Source organism: Jaculus jaculus, chromosome 19, assembly GCF_020740685.1.
Source record: "Jaculus jaculus isolate mJacJac1 chromosome 19, mJacJac1.mat.Y.cur, whole genome shotgun sequence".
NCBI classification, from domain to species: domain Eukaryota; kingdom Metazoa; phylum Chordata; class Mammalia; order Rodentia; family Dipodidae; genus Jaculus; species Jaculus jaculus.
Window position 1 is genome coordinate 33,608,089 of NC_059120.1, and position 15,926 is coordinate 33,624,014.

At 40.0% G+C, this 15,926-nt stretch overlaps 1 protein-coding gene across 1 annotated transcript in view; it reads left to right on the plus strand.

Moving 5' to 3' along the window:
• Spag17 (sperm associated antigen 17) overlaps nucleotides 1-15,926 on the plus strand; it is a 300,395-nt gene that overhangs the window by 80,525 nt on the left and 203,944 nt on the right. Inside the window, exon 4 of the mRNA XM_045137882.1 lies at nucleotides 15,562-15,693. Within this exon, the coding sequence (XP_044993817.1) occupies nucleotides 15,562-15,693 (132 nt within the window). The remainder of the gene's footprint in view (nucleotides 1-15,561; nucleotides 15,694-15,926) is intronic.

The following is a 15,926-nucleotide window of genomic DNA, read 5'->3' on the forward strand; positions in this document are numbered from 1 at the left end:
TCTGAGATGACAGAGTTAATTTCCAGGTCAGCCTGGACCAGAGTGAGACCCTACCTCAAAAAACCAAAAAAAAAAAAAAAAAAAATCAATGAGGGCTAGAGAGATGACTTAGCAGTTAAGGCACTTGCCTGCAAAGCCTAAGGACACAGGGTCACTTCTCCAGGACCCATGTTAGCCATATGCACGTCATGGCACATGTGTCTATGATTTGTTTGCAGTGGTTAGACTGTGAGTAGCCTAGCCGGAGGGGCAGAATTGGAACCCCATATACTTGTTGCTGGTTAGAATTATCAGACTTAGAGCTAGCTACAGAGTTTGATGTTTGCCCTAGTTGTTTTAAATCATGTATTGCTTGAGTATTTCTTTTCTATGCCCAATGCGATCTTTTGCAGTGTGAATGTTTATTGTGTGCCATTATGGGTTTGTTGGGGGATTTTTTGGTATTATAGCTCAATTAAAAGATATTGGTCAAATTAAAAGAGAGATTAATGGAGAGAGGGAGGGGATATGATGGAAAGTAGGCTTATGAAGCTGAAAGTGGGGGAGGGGAGGGAAATACCATGGTTTGTTACCTGTAAGTATAGAAGTTGTCAATTAAAAAATATTTATATATTTTTTAAAAAAGATATTGGACTATGGGGATGTTTGAACATCATTGGGATTAATAAAAACTATGGGGACTTTTAAAGTTAGACTGAATGCATTGTATTTTACATCATGTACAGATATCAATTTATGGTGGCCAGAGGTGGAATGTAGTGGTTTGAGTGAGGTTTCCTCATAAACTTAGGTGTTCTGGATTCTAGGTTCCCCAGCTGATGGCAGTTGGAAATCAATGCTTCCTGGAGGGAGTGTATTGTTGGGGGCGGGCTTACAGGTGTAATAGCCAGTTTCCCCATGCCAGTGTTTGGCACATTCTCCTGTTGCTATGGTCCACCTTATGTTAATCAGGGTGTGATGTCCACTCTCTGCTCATGTCGTCGTTTTCCCTGCCATCACGGAGTTTCCCCCTTGAGCCTGTTAGCCAAAATAAATCTGTTTTTCCCACAAGCTGCTCTTGGTTGGGTGTTTTCAACCAGAAATGTGAACCTGACTGCAACAGACAGTTTGTATCTCAACATAATAAAGGCTATATATAAAATTCCTAAAGCCGAAATAATACTTAATAGGTAGAGATTGAAGGAATTCCCATTGAGATCAGGAAGAAGGCAGGGGTGTCCACTCTTACCTCTGTTCTTCCACATAGTACTAGAAGTCCTAGCTCAAGCAATAAGACAGAAGAAAGAAATAAAAGGTATACAAATTGGAAAGGAAGAAGTAAAGTGAGCCCTATTCACAGAGATGATTCTATATATAAGAGACTCAATAACCTCCATCTCAAAACTCTTAAAGGTGATTAACTCCTTCAGCAAAGTAGCAGGATACAAAATCAATACACAAAAATCAGTAGCCTTTCTATATGAAAAAGACAAAAAGGATACAGAGACAGAAATAAATGACATTGTCCCATTTTTAATAGCAACAAAAAATAAAATAAAATGCCTTGCAATAAAATTAACCAAGGATGTGAAATACCTTTACAATGAAAACATAAAAGCACTCAAGAAAGAAACTGAGGAGGACTTGAAAAAATAGAAAGACATCCCATGCTCCTGGATAGGCATAATTAACATTGTGAAAATGACAATTTAACAAAGGCAATATACAGATTTAATGCAATACCAATAAAAGCCCCAACATTTTTCTTCACAGGAATAAAAAAAAATGATCTCAAAATTCATGTGGAATGGCAGAAGGCCTCAGATATTCAAGCATATCCTCAGCAAAAGAAACACCTCTGGAGGTATCACCATACCTGATCTAAAGCTATATTACAAAGCCATAGTAATAAAAACAAGATGGGACTGGCATTAAAAACAGGATTATAAACCAATGGAACAGAATAAAGGACCTGGACTTTGGGTCAAGTCACTACAGATACTTGATATTTGACAAATGTCCTAACAATGTAGGCTGGAAGAAAGACAGCATCTTCAACAAATGGTGCTGGACAAACTGGATAATCATATTCAGGAAAATTAAACTCAATCCACAAATCTTGCTATGCACAAAAATCAAGGCCAAATGGATCAAAGACCTCAATGTAAAACTGGAAACTTGGCTACTACTGGAAGAAAAATAGGAAGAACATTCCATGATATAGAAATGGAAAAGGACTTCCTGAACAAAATCCCAGTAGCTCAGGAACTTAAACAATCACTCACCATTGGGATCTCATGAAGCTGAAAAGTTTCTTCACAGGGATGGAGAGATGGCTTAGCAGTTAAGCACTTGCCTGTGGAGCCTAATGACCTGGTTCAAGGCTCGATTTCCCAGGACCCACGTTAGCCAGATGGATAGGGTTACACATGTCTGGCGTTCGTTTGCAGTGGCTGGAGGCCCTGGTGTGCCCATTTTCTTTCTCTCGTTCTCTCTTTTTCTGTCTCTCTCTTTCTCTCTTCTTCTTTCTCTCTCTGTCTGTTGCTCTCAAATAAATAAATAAAAATTTAAAAATATATTTTAAAAAGTTTCTTCACAGACAAACATACAATAATCAGAGCCAATAGATTACCCATGGAATGGGAGAAAAATTTTGCTGTCTATACAACTGACAGAGGCCTAATTTCTAGAATCTACAACAAACTCAAAAACTGAAATAATAAAAAGTCAAACAACAGGAGGCAGAGGTAGGAGGATCACTGTTAGTTTGAGGCCACCCTGAGAATGCAGAGTGAATTCCAGGTCAGCCTGAGCTAGAGTGAGACCCTACCTTGAAAAACCAAAAAAAAAAAAAGTCAAACAACCCACTCACAAAGTGGGGCAAAGAACTGGACAGGGAGTTCTCAGAGGAAGAAATACAAATGGAAAACACACACTTAAGAAAATGTTCAACATTACTAATCATCAGGAAAATACAAATTAAAACAACTATGAGTGTCCATGTTACCCCAGTAAGGATAGCAAACATTAAAAAACCAAATGAAAATAAATGCTGGCAAGGATGTGGAATAATAGGAATCTTCATTCACTGTTGATGGAAGTATAAGATGGTACAACCACTATGGAAACAATGTGGAGACTCCTAAAAAGGTTGACTATAGAGTTACCAGCAGACCCAGTTATTCCCTTACTGGGCATTTATCCCACAACCTCCACGCCTCAGTTCAGATAGATTTGCTCAACCATGTTTATAGCTGCTCAATCATAATAACTAAGAGCTGGAATCAACCCAGATGTCCATCATTAGACAAATGAATAACCAAGATGTGGTTTATCTGTACAATGGAATTCTACACAGCAGTAAGTAAAAATGACATAATGAAATTTGAAGAAAAATGGTCGAACCTGGAACAGATCATTCTCAGTGAACTCACCCAATCACAGAAAGATAATCACTGCATAGTCTCACTCATCTATAGCACCTAACCTGGATCTTCCCAAGATGCTGACATACCTAATAAGCATCTCAAGTACCAAACAATAGGAGGTTGGAGTGGGAGGGAAGGGTAAGGATGCGGGTGGGGGACACAAAACTGGACCCAAATGGCAATGGTGCAATAAAATTCTACATCCTAAAAAATAGACTAAATGGTTGAACCTTTATTAGGTCCTTAGAGGGAACACCTGAATCACAGGACCCTGGAGAAGGTATGATGAAGACTAACCTTGATCTTCTCCTGTATCTCTCTCTCTCTTTCTTTTTCTCTTCTGTCTATCTCCTTTATATTACATATTTTTTTCCTTCCTTCTTTTCCCTTGGTGCTGGCCTGTAACTCCCAGTACCAGCATGTGGTTAACATCCACAATGAGCTCTTGATCAGAGACATACAAGGTTTCCCAAAAGAAGACAGATTTCTATCAGAGTACTTGTTGCAGTGAGGTTCTCATTGCCGGTATAAGTCACTCAACCAAGAGCATCTTGCGGGAAAAGAGGTTTATTTTAGCTTACAGGCTTGAGGAGAAGCTCCACGATGGCAGGGGAAAACAATGACATGAACAGTGGGTGGACATCACCCCCTGGCCAACATAAGGTGGACAGTAGCAACAGGAGAGTATGCCAAACACTGGCATGGGGTAACTGGCTATAATATCTATAAGCCTGTCCCCAACAACACACTCCCTCCAGGAGGCATTAATTCCAAAAATCTCTGTCAGCTGGGAACCTAGCATTCAAAACACCTAAGTTTATGCGGAACACCACAGTACTTGACGACCCACCAAAGGTTAGTGATAAGACCCTACTGCTGAAGACAACATATGCTGTTGATATGGACATGGAGTGACAAGGAACCTAGAAGAGAGTCAGTCCCAAGAGAGTTAGTTCATTTAGTGCCAGAAGGTGCTACATGAGCAACTGGGGGAAAATGACCAAGATCTATCCAAGCAACTCGTGGTCTAAGCTACTCAGCAGCAATCAACCTGATGTAATGCTCACACAAGTACAGTTGTGGCACACAGTCATGGTGGGTAACCAACTGCTCTTGATTTGGCTGACTGATCCGCTCAGTGGAAACAAGTTGAAACAAGTGGAAACAAGCTGGGAAACAAGTCAGAACCATATCCAAAAAAATAAGCCTGCTCTCCATTATCAAGCTCCCACCAATTGTGGGCTACAAGAGGGCCTACACCTATTAAATTCTCTCTAAAGTAATAATGGCTATCCCATTTATCTGGTGCTGACTTCACCTTTCATTGGAGAATTTACTTCTCTTTTTCTGATGGATGCAGATCCTGAGGAGAGTATTAGCCCATCATACCTCAACAGGACCCCAGCTGAAACCAGAGAGTATTGGGGAAATGAGCAAGAGTTCTGCTTTCTTGGTGAACCTGGTACCAGCACAAAGGTGAAGGAGATAGACACAAGGAACACTCAACTCCTAACAAACCAGATATCCAGACACACAGAGGTTCCCAAGACCTCATCACTGAAATAGACCTAAAATGAACCCAACATGGCTCAGGGAAATGTCAGGGGCAGAAACATTGTTAGAGCCATATGTTGGGACATTGTGCACAGAGACATTTCCTCTTACCCATAACTGATGGCTAACCCCACAAGGCATGACCCACATTCCCCAACAAAGAGGGTCCCTACAGAGGGGGGAGGACAAGGAGGAGGCTAATTATGGTACCAACATGAGTGTTTATACACTGTGTACATAACTAACAACAAAAAAAGAAAGAAATACAATTCAGGATATGAGCATTTGCCCTGGACTATTGGGAGCTCTGACAGAGCCTGCCTTTTGTTTTGTCTGTTGTGTATGAGAAATCACTGAAGATAAATAAAATGCTTAAACTCACAAGGAGATCATCTTCTATCTGTTGTCATTGCTAACCTTCTTCAAACACTTTGTCCTCTCATTGCTTTTAAAATAAAATCAAAATTCTTTTAATGTTACATTCAAGCCTCTGGTGACATCCCTTCAGTATCAGTTTTGCCCCAGACTATACACATATCTGTATCCCAACTATCTTCCAGTTTCCTAAGTATATGCTTTCTCTCCTCATTACCAAGAAGGAAACATAGCTGAAGCAGTGACAGGCAATGAAAGCAACAGAACTGATCCAAAACCATTGTAAGTACTTGGAAAAAAACCTCCCAGACAGTAGGTATGATGGATTTATCCAAGTCACTGAGGGCCTGGTAGTGTCTTTGCCTGGTGTCCTAGCTCATAATTCACCAGGATTTTGTTCTAAGAAAGGAATTCACTGGAGATATGGTGAATTCCAGAGGTTAGGAAAGAAAAGCAGAAAAGTATATACTAGACTTATGGTCTGTCTCTATAGATATGACAACCAAAAGATGGCTAACCTTGGGCTTACTGCCTTAGGATGGCCCATTGTCCCGAGTGACAAAAATTTACTAGTTTCTACACTGACTGTACCAAGCCCAATGAAACCCTTCCATTGTTCATTACTCACCTTCATGTCTATATCTAAATGACCTTGAGGCTAATAAAATTTCAAGAATGTTTATTAAAATGTCATACTCTGAAGCCCTCACCCACAAAGATTGATTTGGTAACTGTAATGGTATATTCTGGGCAACCTGTAACATTAATTAGGGCCCCAAGGGTCTGGGACAGGTGATCTACTGGGTATACTAGTAAAAACATTCCCAAGGAACTCAGCAGCACCCATCCCCCATAAAAAGCTTTCCCATATCCAGGCAGAAGACATATTCCAAATGCCTCCTGTAGCTAATGAAAGAGAGAAGACAGGAAACTGAAGAATAAATTCCTCTTTCTGGGCATTTTGAGTCTAGATTAAAATTAGGAGGCAATCATAGCATCTCCAATCAAGGTGAAGAAGCAAGCACTACAACTATTTAATAATCATGGGGAGCCAAGAAAGCAGAGACAGTGCAAACATACTACATGCTCTATGCACAGGACCATGCTGGAAATCTGCCCAGCAGCCCTCCTCGCTGACATCTTGATGACATTAAAAATAATAAGGCATCTTAGATACGTATAACCAAGAGTGAGCAAGAAAGTTGGGGTGAACTGAAAACATACATTATTATGAACCCAGATATAAAACAATGGTTTCACCTGAGGGCCTGTTAGAAAGACCACTAGAGTAAGATGTGGTGTCCTATACCTACAATCTCAGCACCTGGGAGCCTGGGTCAGGAGGATCATGGATTCTGGCTTAGCCTGAGACCCTTGGCTGAAAGAAATCAGAAGTCTGCTGAGATCTACCCCCAGTGTTGGATTCAAGGTCTGGGTTGCCACCCAAAAATTTACATTTTAAGAAGTTCCCAAGTGATGCCTACGATAATCACTGATTAACAAGTTTTTAAAAATTCATTTTATTTCAATTTTATTTATATAAGAGAGAAAGAATGAGACAGATTGAGAGATAGAGAGAATGGGCATGCTAGGGCCTTCAGCTACTGCAAAGGAACTCCAGACACATGACACATGTGACACCTTGGGCATCTGGCTTGCATGGTTCCTGGGGAATCAAATCAAGGTTCTTTGGCTTTGCAGACAAATGCCTTACCTGCTAAGCCATCATTTAGCCCTGGTTAACCAGTTTTAAGACAATTAATTTGAAGGTATTAACCTCTCTACATTAATACCAGCTTGTTCAACCTTGCTTTGATCTTAACAAGAAAAAAATTCATCTTGATTAAACAAAAAAGGAATATATTAGCTGTATAAGTAGACATATGGCATGATCCAGGGTCAGCTTACTCCAGCCCCACTTGCCTGCAGCACCCTTTAGACATTTCCTCAGCATGATGACTTCAACTTACAATCCTCCAGGCCTCTTCAGGACCATGGAAACCTAATTCAGCAGACAGAAAACCCTCCTCCCAGTGCCCCACACTGCAGAAGACCACACGCACATCTGAAACCAATGAGGGATGTGGAGGTGATACATATATGTATGTTTTTAGGTGTGTGATGAGTATGTGTTTGTGTATGTCATGTATGATTACATGTGCATGCACATGCATGTAGAGATCAGAGAAAAAACCCAGTGTCTTTCAGATGTCATTCAGTTTTTCTTGAGACAGTGTTTCTGATTGGCCTGGAGTTCACTAGGTCTGGCCAGCAAGTCCCATAGATCTACCTATCTCTGCCTCCCCAAAAGTGGGACTACAAGCATTCACCAGTGTTTTTGAATTTCATACAGGGAATTATGGGGATCGAACTCATATATTATTTTATTTTATTTTCCTTATTTATTTGAGAGCAACAGACAGAGAAAGAGGCAGAGAGAGAGAGAGAATGGGCGCGCCAGGGTCTCCAGCCACTGCAGACAAACTCCAGACATGTGCACCCCTTTGTGCATCTGGCTAACGTGGGTCCTGGGGAATCGAGCCTCAAACCAGGGTCCTTAGGCTTCACAGGCAAGCGCTTAACCACTAAGCTATCTCTCCAGCCCTCAAACACATATATTATTAAGCTTCAAAGGCACACACTTTACTGAGTAAGCCATCTCCCCAAGCAAGGTGTTATTTTCAATGCAAATGTTCCCACCCATCTAGCTAAGCATATGGCCCAAATGGATGAACAGCAAATGCTTGCAAAAGAGGCAGTTCCCTTCAGAAGTAAGGAGAGTGACAGATGAATACACAGCAACATTTTGAGTGGGAAGGGGAACATTGGACCTAACCAAACTGCAAAATGCACCTCTAGTGATTCAAAGTAGAGATGCAGGGGTTTTAAAGACAAACCATGTTCAGATCTCAGCAGCAGCCCGAGTTAGTCTGCCATTCACTCCACAGACTCACACTGCAAGATTTTAAGAAACAAGTTTAGGATTTATGGAGAAGGAAGCTGGAAATAATTGGGATCTAATCTAAGTACTTCCTAACACAGGATGAGAAACTGGTGGAGATATGAGGACTGAGGGCTCTGCATCTTGGGTTCCTCTTAGACCTCAGGGGAAAAAATCAGCTGCACAATTTTGAATTAAGGCATCAACTGGGAAGAGAAGCAAGGGGATCACTTGAAACATAGAACTTCCCCAAAAGCTTTGGTGCTTATAGGTAGGTAGTGGATAGGTATACAGTAAGGGTGAGACCTGGGACACTAGATGGGAATCTAGTAGTCCAGTTAAAGTGTATCCTTGTGAACCTACAAAATACAATCATTAGAAACAAAATTCTGGAGCCACACATGCTCATACAGTCTGGGCTAAAATCCCATCTCTACTATATTTGCTAGCTGTATGGTGACCAGGCCTGGTTCCTTGTCTAATCAGATGGAGTGATAAAAAGCATTTGCCTCAAAGGGCAGGTGAGGGTTCAGTATGTTAGAAGAAATGTACTGATCAGAATAGCCTTCATCTGGAGCATGGTGTGTGCCCTGCATCCATCCACATGTGTGCAAAAGGATTCAAACACTCCTGCCTCCTTGCAGTCTCCCACTGCAGCACTGAAATTATAACAGTAAACAACTTACAAACACCTTTAAACTGTACAGAAAGTAACTCCAAATACACCATTCTTGTATTTATTTAATGAATGAATATGCTTTATGTCTGCTTTCCACAAATTCTATGAAGAGCATTAGAAAGATGATAGAAGAGGATTTGACCTTCCAAATTAGTGGAGGGGACAAATCCTGCACACAAGTAGTTCCAATGTGACAGAGAGTAAAATCTCTTAGGAAACAGGAAGCAGTAGTAGGAGTGCTCAGCAGAGAGGACAATCAACTACAACTATGTGGAATGTGGAAGCGGCATCTTGATCTTAAACTTGTCACACCAGTAAGGTCAAGTGCTAATGGTACATACCTATGCACGTGAAGGAAAGGTCATAACTTCTGTATATATTGGACCTTTATACACGTTGTAACAATGCCAAAAAATACTTCAGAATGAACAAAAGGTTTGGCTTTTTCCTCCTTTAAGGAGTAAGCCCAGCAAATATGTCTTAAACAGATCTGTACTTCTTGACATGTACTATTACCTATTAGATGTTCCAGAAACATTTCTCTCTTGGGAGATTCATTACATTTAAAATTAGACATGTCTGTTAAAGCCTATGTCTGTTCTACCTTCCACTTATTTGTTATTGCTGCTCCTGAAACTTCCTTACAGCCCCAAAGAGGTCTTAATCCCTGTCAGATGTTATTATGTTACTAACTTTTATGTAGTCTTGAAAGGAGTTGTTTATTTAGCTTCAGTGACTCCTTGTTACTGCCAAATATTATTTCATTTCAGCACAGATGTAAGAGGCCCAGTGACTGGAATTGTTTTACAGCCATGACACTGTGGAGAGATGGATACCAGTTTAATTATGGACAGCTGAAAATGATCTGGGAGTCACCTGCTCTTGGTATTCATCATTATGACCTTCTCTCCAAGCTGTGGTCTGAGCGTGTGCACAATGTTCCATTTGTGTGGGACAGACATTGTGATATATACTGAACCTAGGTCTTCTGTCACCATCAAATCTATGTATAGACAATTCAATATTGCTTATTTTCTTTTCCTCTTCTTGGAGTGAGAAAATGTGTTTCAGTCATTCATGTTCTTTTCCTTTCTCTTTTCTGTCTATTGCCTTCTCCCTCTGCTGCCTTTGTCCTTCCAGCTGCTTTTCCAATTATGCTTCATTGGAAATTATTCATTATGTAAAGAATGTGAATTGGATAGGCTAGACATATAAAGGATCAGTAATGCAAGGACTGAAATGTAGTTGGCACTTAATGAATACAAAAGTAAGGAATAAGGGAAAAGAGCAGGGGGAACCAGAAAGGAGGCTGTGAAACTAAGAACTCCTCATAGAATTCTCCCATCTAGGCTTTTAGAAGAAATAAAGATTAAAAGCATTCTGCTTCTAATATCCTCTGTATTATGCACTTCCCTGTAACAAAATATACTTTCATACTTTTTACCTCTTTCTATAAATGGAATTTGATTTGTCCCAAAAAAGGGTTGACTGACTGGAGGGACTACTTACAGCTGATCATAAACCAAGGTCACTGTCTCATTTAACCTCTTCTCTCCTGGCCTGAGCTTAGAGGACTTCAAGAACTCCCAATACAGGGTTGGAGAGACAGCTTAATGATTAAGGCACTTGCCTGCAAAAGCAAAGGACCCAGATTTGATTCCCCAGGACACATATAAGCCAGATGCACAAGGTGGTACATGCATGTGGAGTTTGTTTGCAATGACTGGAGGCCCTAGAACACCCATTCTCTCCCTCCCTCCCTCTCTTTCTCCCTCCCCCTCTCCCTCCCTCTCCTCTCTCTCTCTCTCTCTCTCTCTCTCTCTCTCTCTCTCTTTCTCTCCCTCCCTCCTCTATTTTTCTCTCTCTCTCAAATAAAAAAGAAAAAAGAAAAAGGAACTGCCAGAGTAGTCTTATGAGATAAAGTACTATTCAACTTCTCTTTCTGTAGATCTTTCTGTTCTCAGTAAGAGGTAATTTTTCCCTTCAAAGAGTATTTGGCAATGTCTAGGGATAATGGTACTCACAGTGGAATAGCAGCCTCAGACTATTAAACATTCTACAATACACAAAACACCTTCCACAACAAAGAATCACCTGCCTCAGAATATCAATACTGCCACTGGTGGGAAGCCTGTTTTTTTTTTAATAAACTAAAGCTTCGAAGTGTTAAATAATTTCTCCAAAGCCACACAGTGATATCTGGAAGATAGAAAAGTAAACAATCCCATTATCTCTGCAATAAAGTTTGGTGACAGGACATATCACTGCACAGTTTACAATAATGAATAAATTACACATAATTAATATGACTGTTTACTGATAAACATGGCACCTTGTGTTCTACAGATAAGTTGAAATGATAAACCATCATTCATAGTCACACTTGACTGTCAATCAAAAATGTTGATGTTGGCCGGGCGTGGTGGTGCTCGCCTTTAATCCCAGCACTCGGGAGGCAGAGGTAGGAGGATTGCCATAAGTTCAAGGCCACCCTGAGTTAACAGAGTTAATTTCAGGTCAGCCTGCACCAGAGTGAGACCCTACCTTGAATAAACCAAAAAAAAAAAAAAATGTTGATGTTAGGGAGGGGATATGATGGAGAATGGAATTTCAAAGGGAAAAGGGGGGGAGGGTATTACCATGGGATATTTTTTATAATCATGGAAAATGTTAATAAAAATTGAGGAAAAAATAAAAAATTAAATAAATAAATAAAGATGTGAAATGTTTAAAAAAGTTGGTGTTATTCTCTTTATTATTTTGATAGCTTTTGAAAATCACTCTAAATACCAAGCATATTTTAGACTCCTATTCATGACAAAAGGCAGTTTTGAACACAAACACACATGTACACATGTACATGAATATGTGTATATGTAAACTCTCATGCCCATTAGTTACAAATTACATGCCTCCACAAGTCATTGACATGCATAGTCATACCCAGAGTGCCTTTCTCTGACTGTTCCAGTCTCTACCTCACCCTTGCTTACCCCACCATGCTGTCTGGTGCATTTGCTCTTCAGACCCTCACCAACAGGAGTTGTACATGTCCTGTTCAGAGCCTGAGTGACAGATCCTGGGATGCAGCAGCAACTCCAGGCAGGAAAATCAAGGTGCTAGAAGAACTACATTTGCAAAAGGGACTCTATCTTACAGCTTGCCTTGGTGTAGAGAGTTTTGTAAGTTCAAGGAAAGAGCTATCAGATCTAAATAGTCATGTCTATTGTTACTGTTTGAAATGCTTTCATCTCATTCTATAATGAAAGATAAAATTTCAAAACTTAGCTAGCTCACTGATACAAGTCAGCTTCTTTGAATCTTTTCTACTTTGCTGGCAAGAGAGCATTAGTGAGTGAAAGGTACCAGATAGCTGGGAAGGGAAGGGGCATATCAGAGGGAGAAATGCTAGCAGAGAGAAGCAAGGAACAAGTACCTTCATTTTACCCCATACCAGTCCTATTCATCTCCATACAAGGGCACATTTCAAAATCGGCCAGAAACAAAACTCTTAGCCTGGAAGCCATTAATTTCCATTGCCACTCAGCTTTAACACTGTGAATCCAAGTGCTCTGCTGTTGAGCATACACATTCATGAACCTCCTGAAGTAATGACACTAACACTGTGAATCCAAGTGTTCCACTGTTGAACACTCACATTCACGTATCTCCTGCACTAATAACATTTGCAGAGGACCATGCTCAATAGTTGACTTTACTGGGGTTAAAATAAAAGTGACAAAGACATAGGATGATTATATAAACACAATTTCAAATGTGATACTAGTTCCCTCCATTTTTCATATATTACCCTAAGCAAAACATGTGACTATTTGCATGTTAATATTAATTAAAAAATTAAAAGTTCCACACATTAGTCTCATTAACAATATTCAGCTATTAGATTGGCACTTATGGCCCAGCCAGTGACTACAATATCATAGAATACAAACAAAAATTCTCATCATCCAGAAAAAATCCTATTAGTACCAATACATACAAAAAGTACATGTGAAGAAAAGTCAGTGTTGGCAAAGATGGAAAACAGAACCAGCCATGAAGTGTTAGTAGAAATACAAATGCTGCTAATAAAATTATACAGACACAGATAAACAGAAAAAAAAAACACAAAATAATGGAGCTGGGGAGATGGCTTAAGCATGCTGCACAGGAATAAGGACTTGAGTTTAAATTCCCAGCACTCAACTAAAAGCCAGGTATGGCAGTACATTTACCTGTAATCCCAGCATTGGGGAAGTAGAGGCAGAAAGACCTCAGAGTTTTCTGGCCAGCTAGTCTAGTTCCATGCTCACTGAGAGACCCTGTCTCAAAAAAATAAGGTAGAGAGCAATTTGGGTGTGCATGTGAGCCTATACACACACCTGTGTTCACATACAACCATGCTTATACACATGCATGCACAAAAAATGAAATAGCCTAAGTGCACATCAGTAGGGAACTAGTTAAATAAATGAGCACACATGTACAGAAGATTTTGCTAATTACAAGAACACACAAGGAAAACATGTCAGTACAAAAAGCTGTCCCACAAACCAAAGTAAAAAAGAAAAAGACATTCACATACATATAGAACCATAGAAAGCTACACATGAATTGTTTAGTAGAGATTATCTCTAAAAAGGATGGTAGGAAGAATTGGAAAAATGTTTTATTTTTATTGTACATCTTCTGTACTGCTGGCACTTTCTATCATGGTGAAGGATAATGATACTCCTTCTTTCAAATCAATTATATATTTATAAAGAGCTGCCCAAAATAATGTGATATCAAAACTATGTTTAAGTTAGATCCTCCCCCATGTCTAAAGCCTGTTTGTTCAGCCCAGTGCTAGTCTGGCCTACATCAAGCCCTAGGCTGTGGATTCCACTCCCACGTGTTGGGTATCCAACCAATTAAGTCACTTAAGAAAAAAAGACTAAATATAAAGTCACATTTGCGAATGACCACACTTACAGCAATGGAGTCTCTGTGCCTCAACAACCATTCTCAAACAAAAGGATGTATTCAGGTCAGCAGATGGCTATTTGAAGGTCGTGAAGGACATAGCTTCCCCAAACATGAATCTCCTGTCCTCCATTCACCTTCCCCACACAGCTAGACCTTGACCTGCAAGTGTCCTGTCAGTTGTCCTGCTCCCAGGAATTTCAACCATCATATCCCTTTTCCTAAACCACATCAGCAGAATAGAAAGTCCATGAAAAGCAAATGGTGTGCTTCACGGACATACACAAAGCTTCCTGACTCTAGCTTATTCCTTCAGTTTTTAGAAGAAGGGATACTAAAGAGTCCTTTTCCCAGCTTTCCCATTCTGCAGTGCAAAGCAGGACCCTGGATGGTCTCTAAGAGGTCCAGTTACATTTTGGCACCTGGCAATCCACCAGGCTTTTTGCAGTTAGAAGCAAAATGCACACCTCCCTTTCTCTGAGCTATTTCCCTTGGCAAAGGAGAACGTCAGAGGAACTGGACCAGAGGTGAAAACACTGACCCAAAATCTGGTACAAACCCCAGACAAGACACAGATCCATAGATGTTGTCCACAGGGTCATCGTCTGAGATTGGGGACCCTGCAATTGACACCATATGCACTGTAGGGGTGATTATTCCAGCAGGGGAAAGAAAAGCCACATGTCAGAACATTTTAGTAACACCTAATTCATCCTGACATAAATAAGAATGATGCTCCCTTAAAAACAAAAACTGAACAATCTTTAACTAGATTACTTCTATGACAATCTTTCAGGCAGAAGTAGATTTTATTAGGGAGACAACATGGATAAAGAGAAACATAACTTTTATGGCATATTTTATGTGATTTTATTATTTGTTTGTAGCAAATAAAGTAGTTATAGGGCTCCAAGGAAAAGTGCCCAGATGTTAGAAAGTTGTGTGAAATTTGGGGGAAATAAGCTGTAAAAAACACAGTCATAAAATGGGCTGTCACTGTCACACATCTGGACAATACAGTTGTATGTTCCTAGTAGCTGTCGTCACCCAAAGGAAATCCAATAACCTCATCTCACCCCAATTAGGCTGTATACTGAAAGGATCAACATTAAGTTGCAATAGGAGCACAGCATTCATGTGGCGCCTCTGTGTCAAGCTACTTTTATCTTGTATTTGAATTTGGTAACCAAGAGATAAAGGACTCCTAACATAGTCATTTCCAGTATTATAAAATCCGATTTAATTTATAATGCTCTATGAAGTCAGAGTTTGATAGTTTGGACTGCTACTGACTATGCCAAATAACAATAGACTTTCTGTAGCATACAAATGACCTGCCAGTCATCCCAAATGGAGTCCTGAATGTCTCCCTTCACTTCTGTTCTAACACTGTGAGTTTGACACCTTGTGTGAAGGGCTCTCTGCCTTATTAGGAAAAGGTGATATTCAGACAAGCCAATCTCAAAGACATGGGGCGTGTGTGTGTGTGTGTGTGTGTGTGTATTTGGTGAGCGACAATGTATCTTTGCAATTAAACAAATATTACAAAACATAAAGTACTCTTTCATCTTTTTGTCACTGATAGACTGTGTCATAGGTTATACAATATCATTTTCCTTAACAATTATCTTTTTTCACAGGTGTTAATAGCAGCAAAAACAATTATGGATAGTGGAGAAAAATTAACCTTACCACTGATAGGGAAACTCTTGAAATTTCAACTTCTCCAGATTAAAGTAAAGGACAAACAAAGAAGAGAAAGTGAAAAGAAGGTACTGTATGACACAGTGGGTTGTCTCAACAGGATGAGCAGTGGGCTACAGGAAGCCAGGTTCTCTAGATGTACTTCCTCTCTGTAAGCCACCAGTGAGCATGACAAGCAAACCTAGCAGTCATTTCAACTTCTTAGGGAAAAGTGATCTCAAGATCTGCTAGAAGTATGGTACACACATTAAAAATAAGACCCCTTACATATGAAAATGACAACATTTGGGGCATGTGCTAA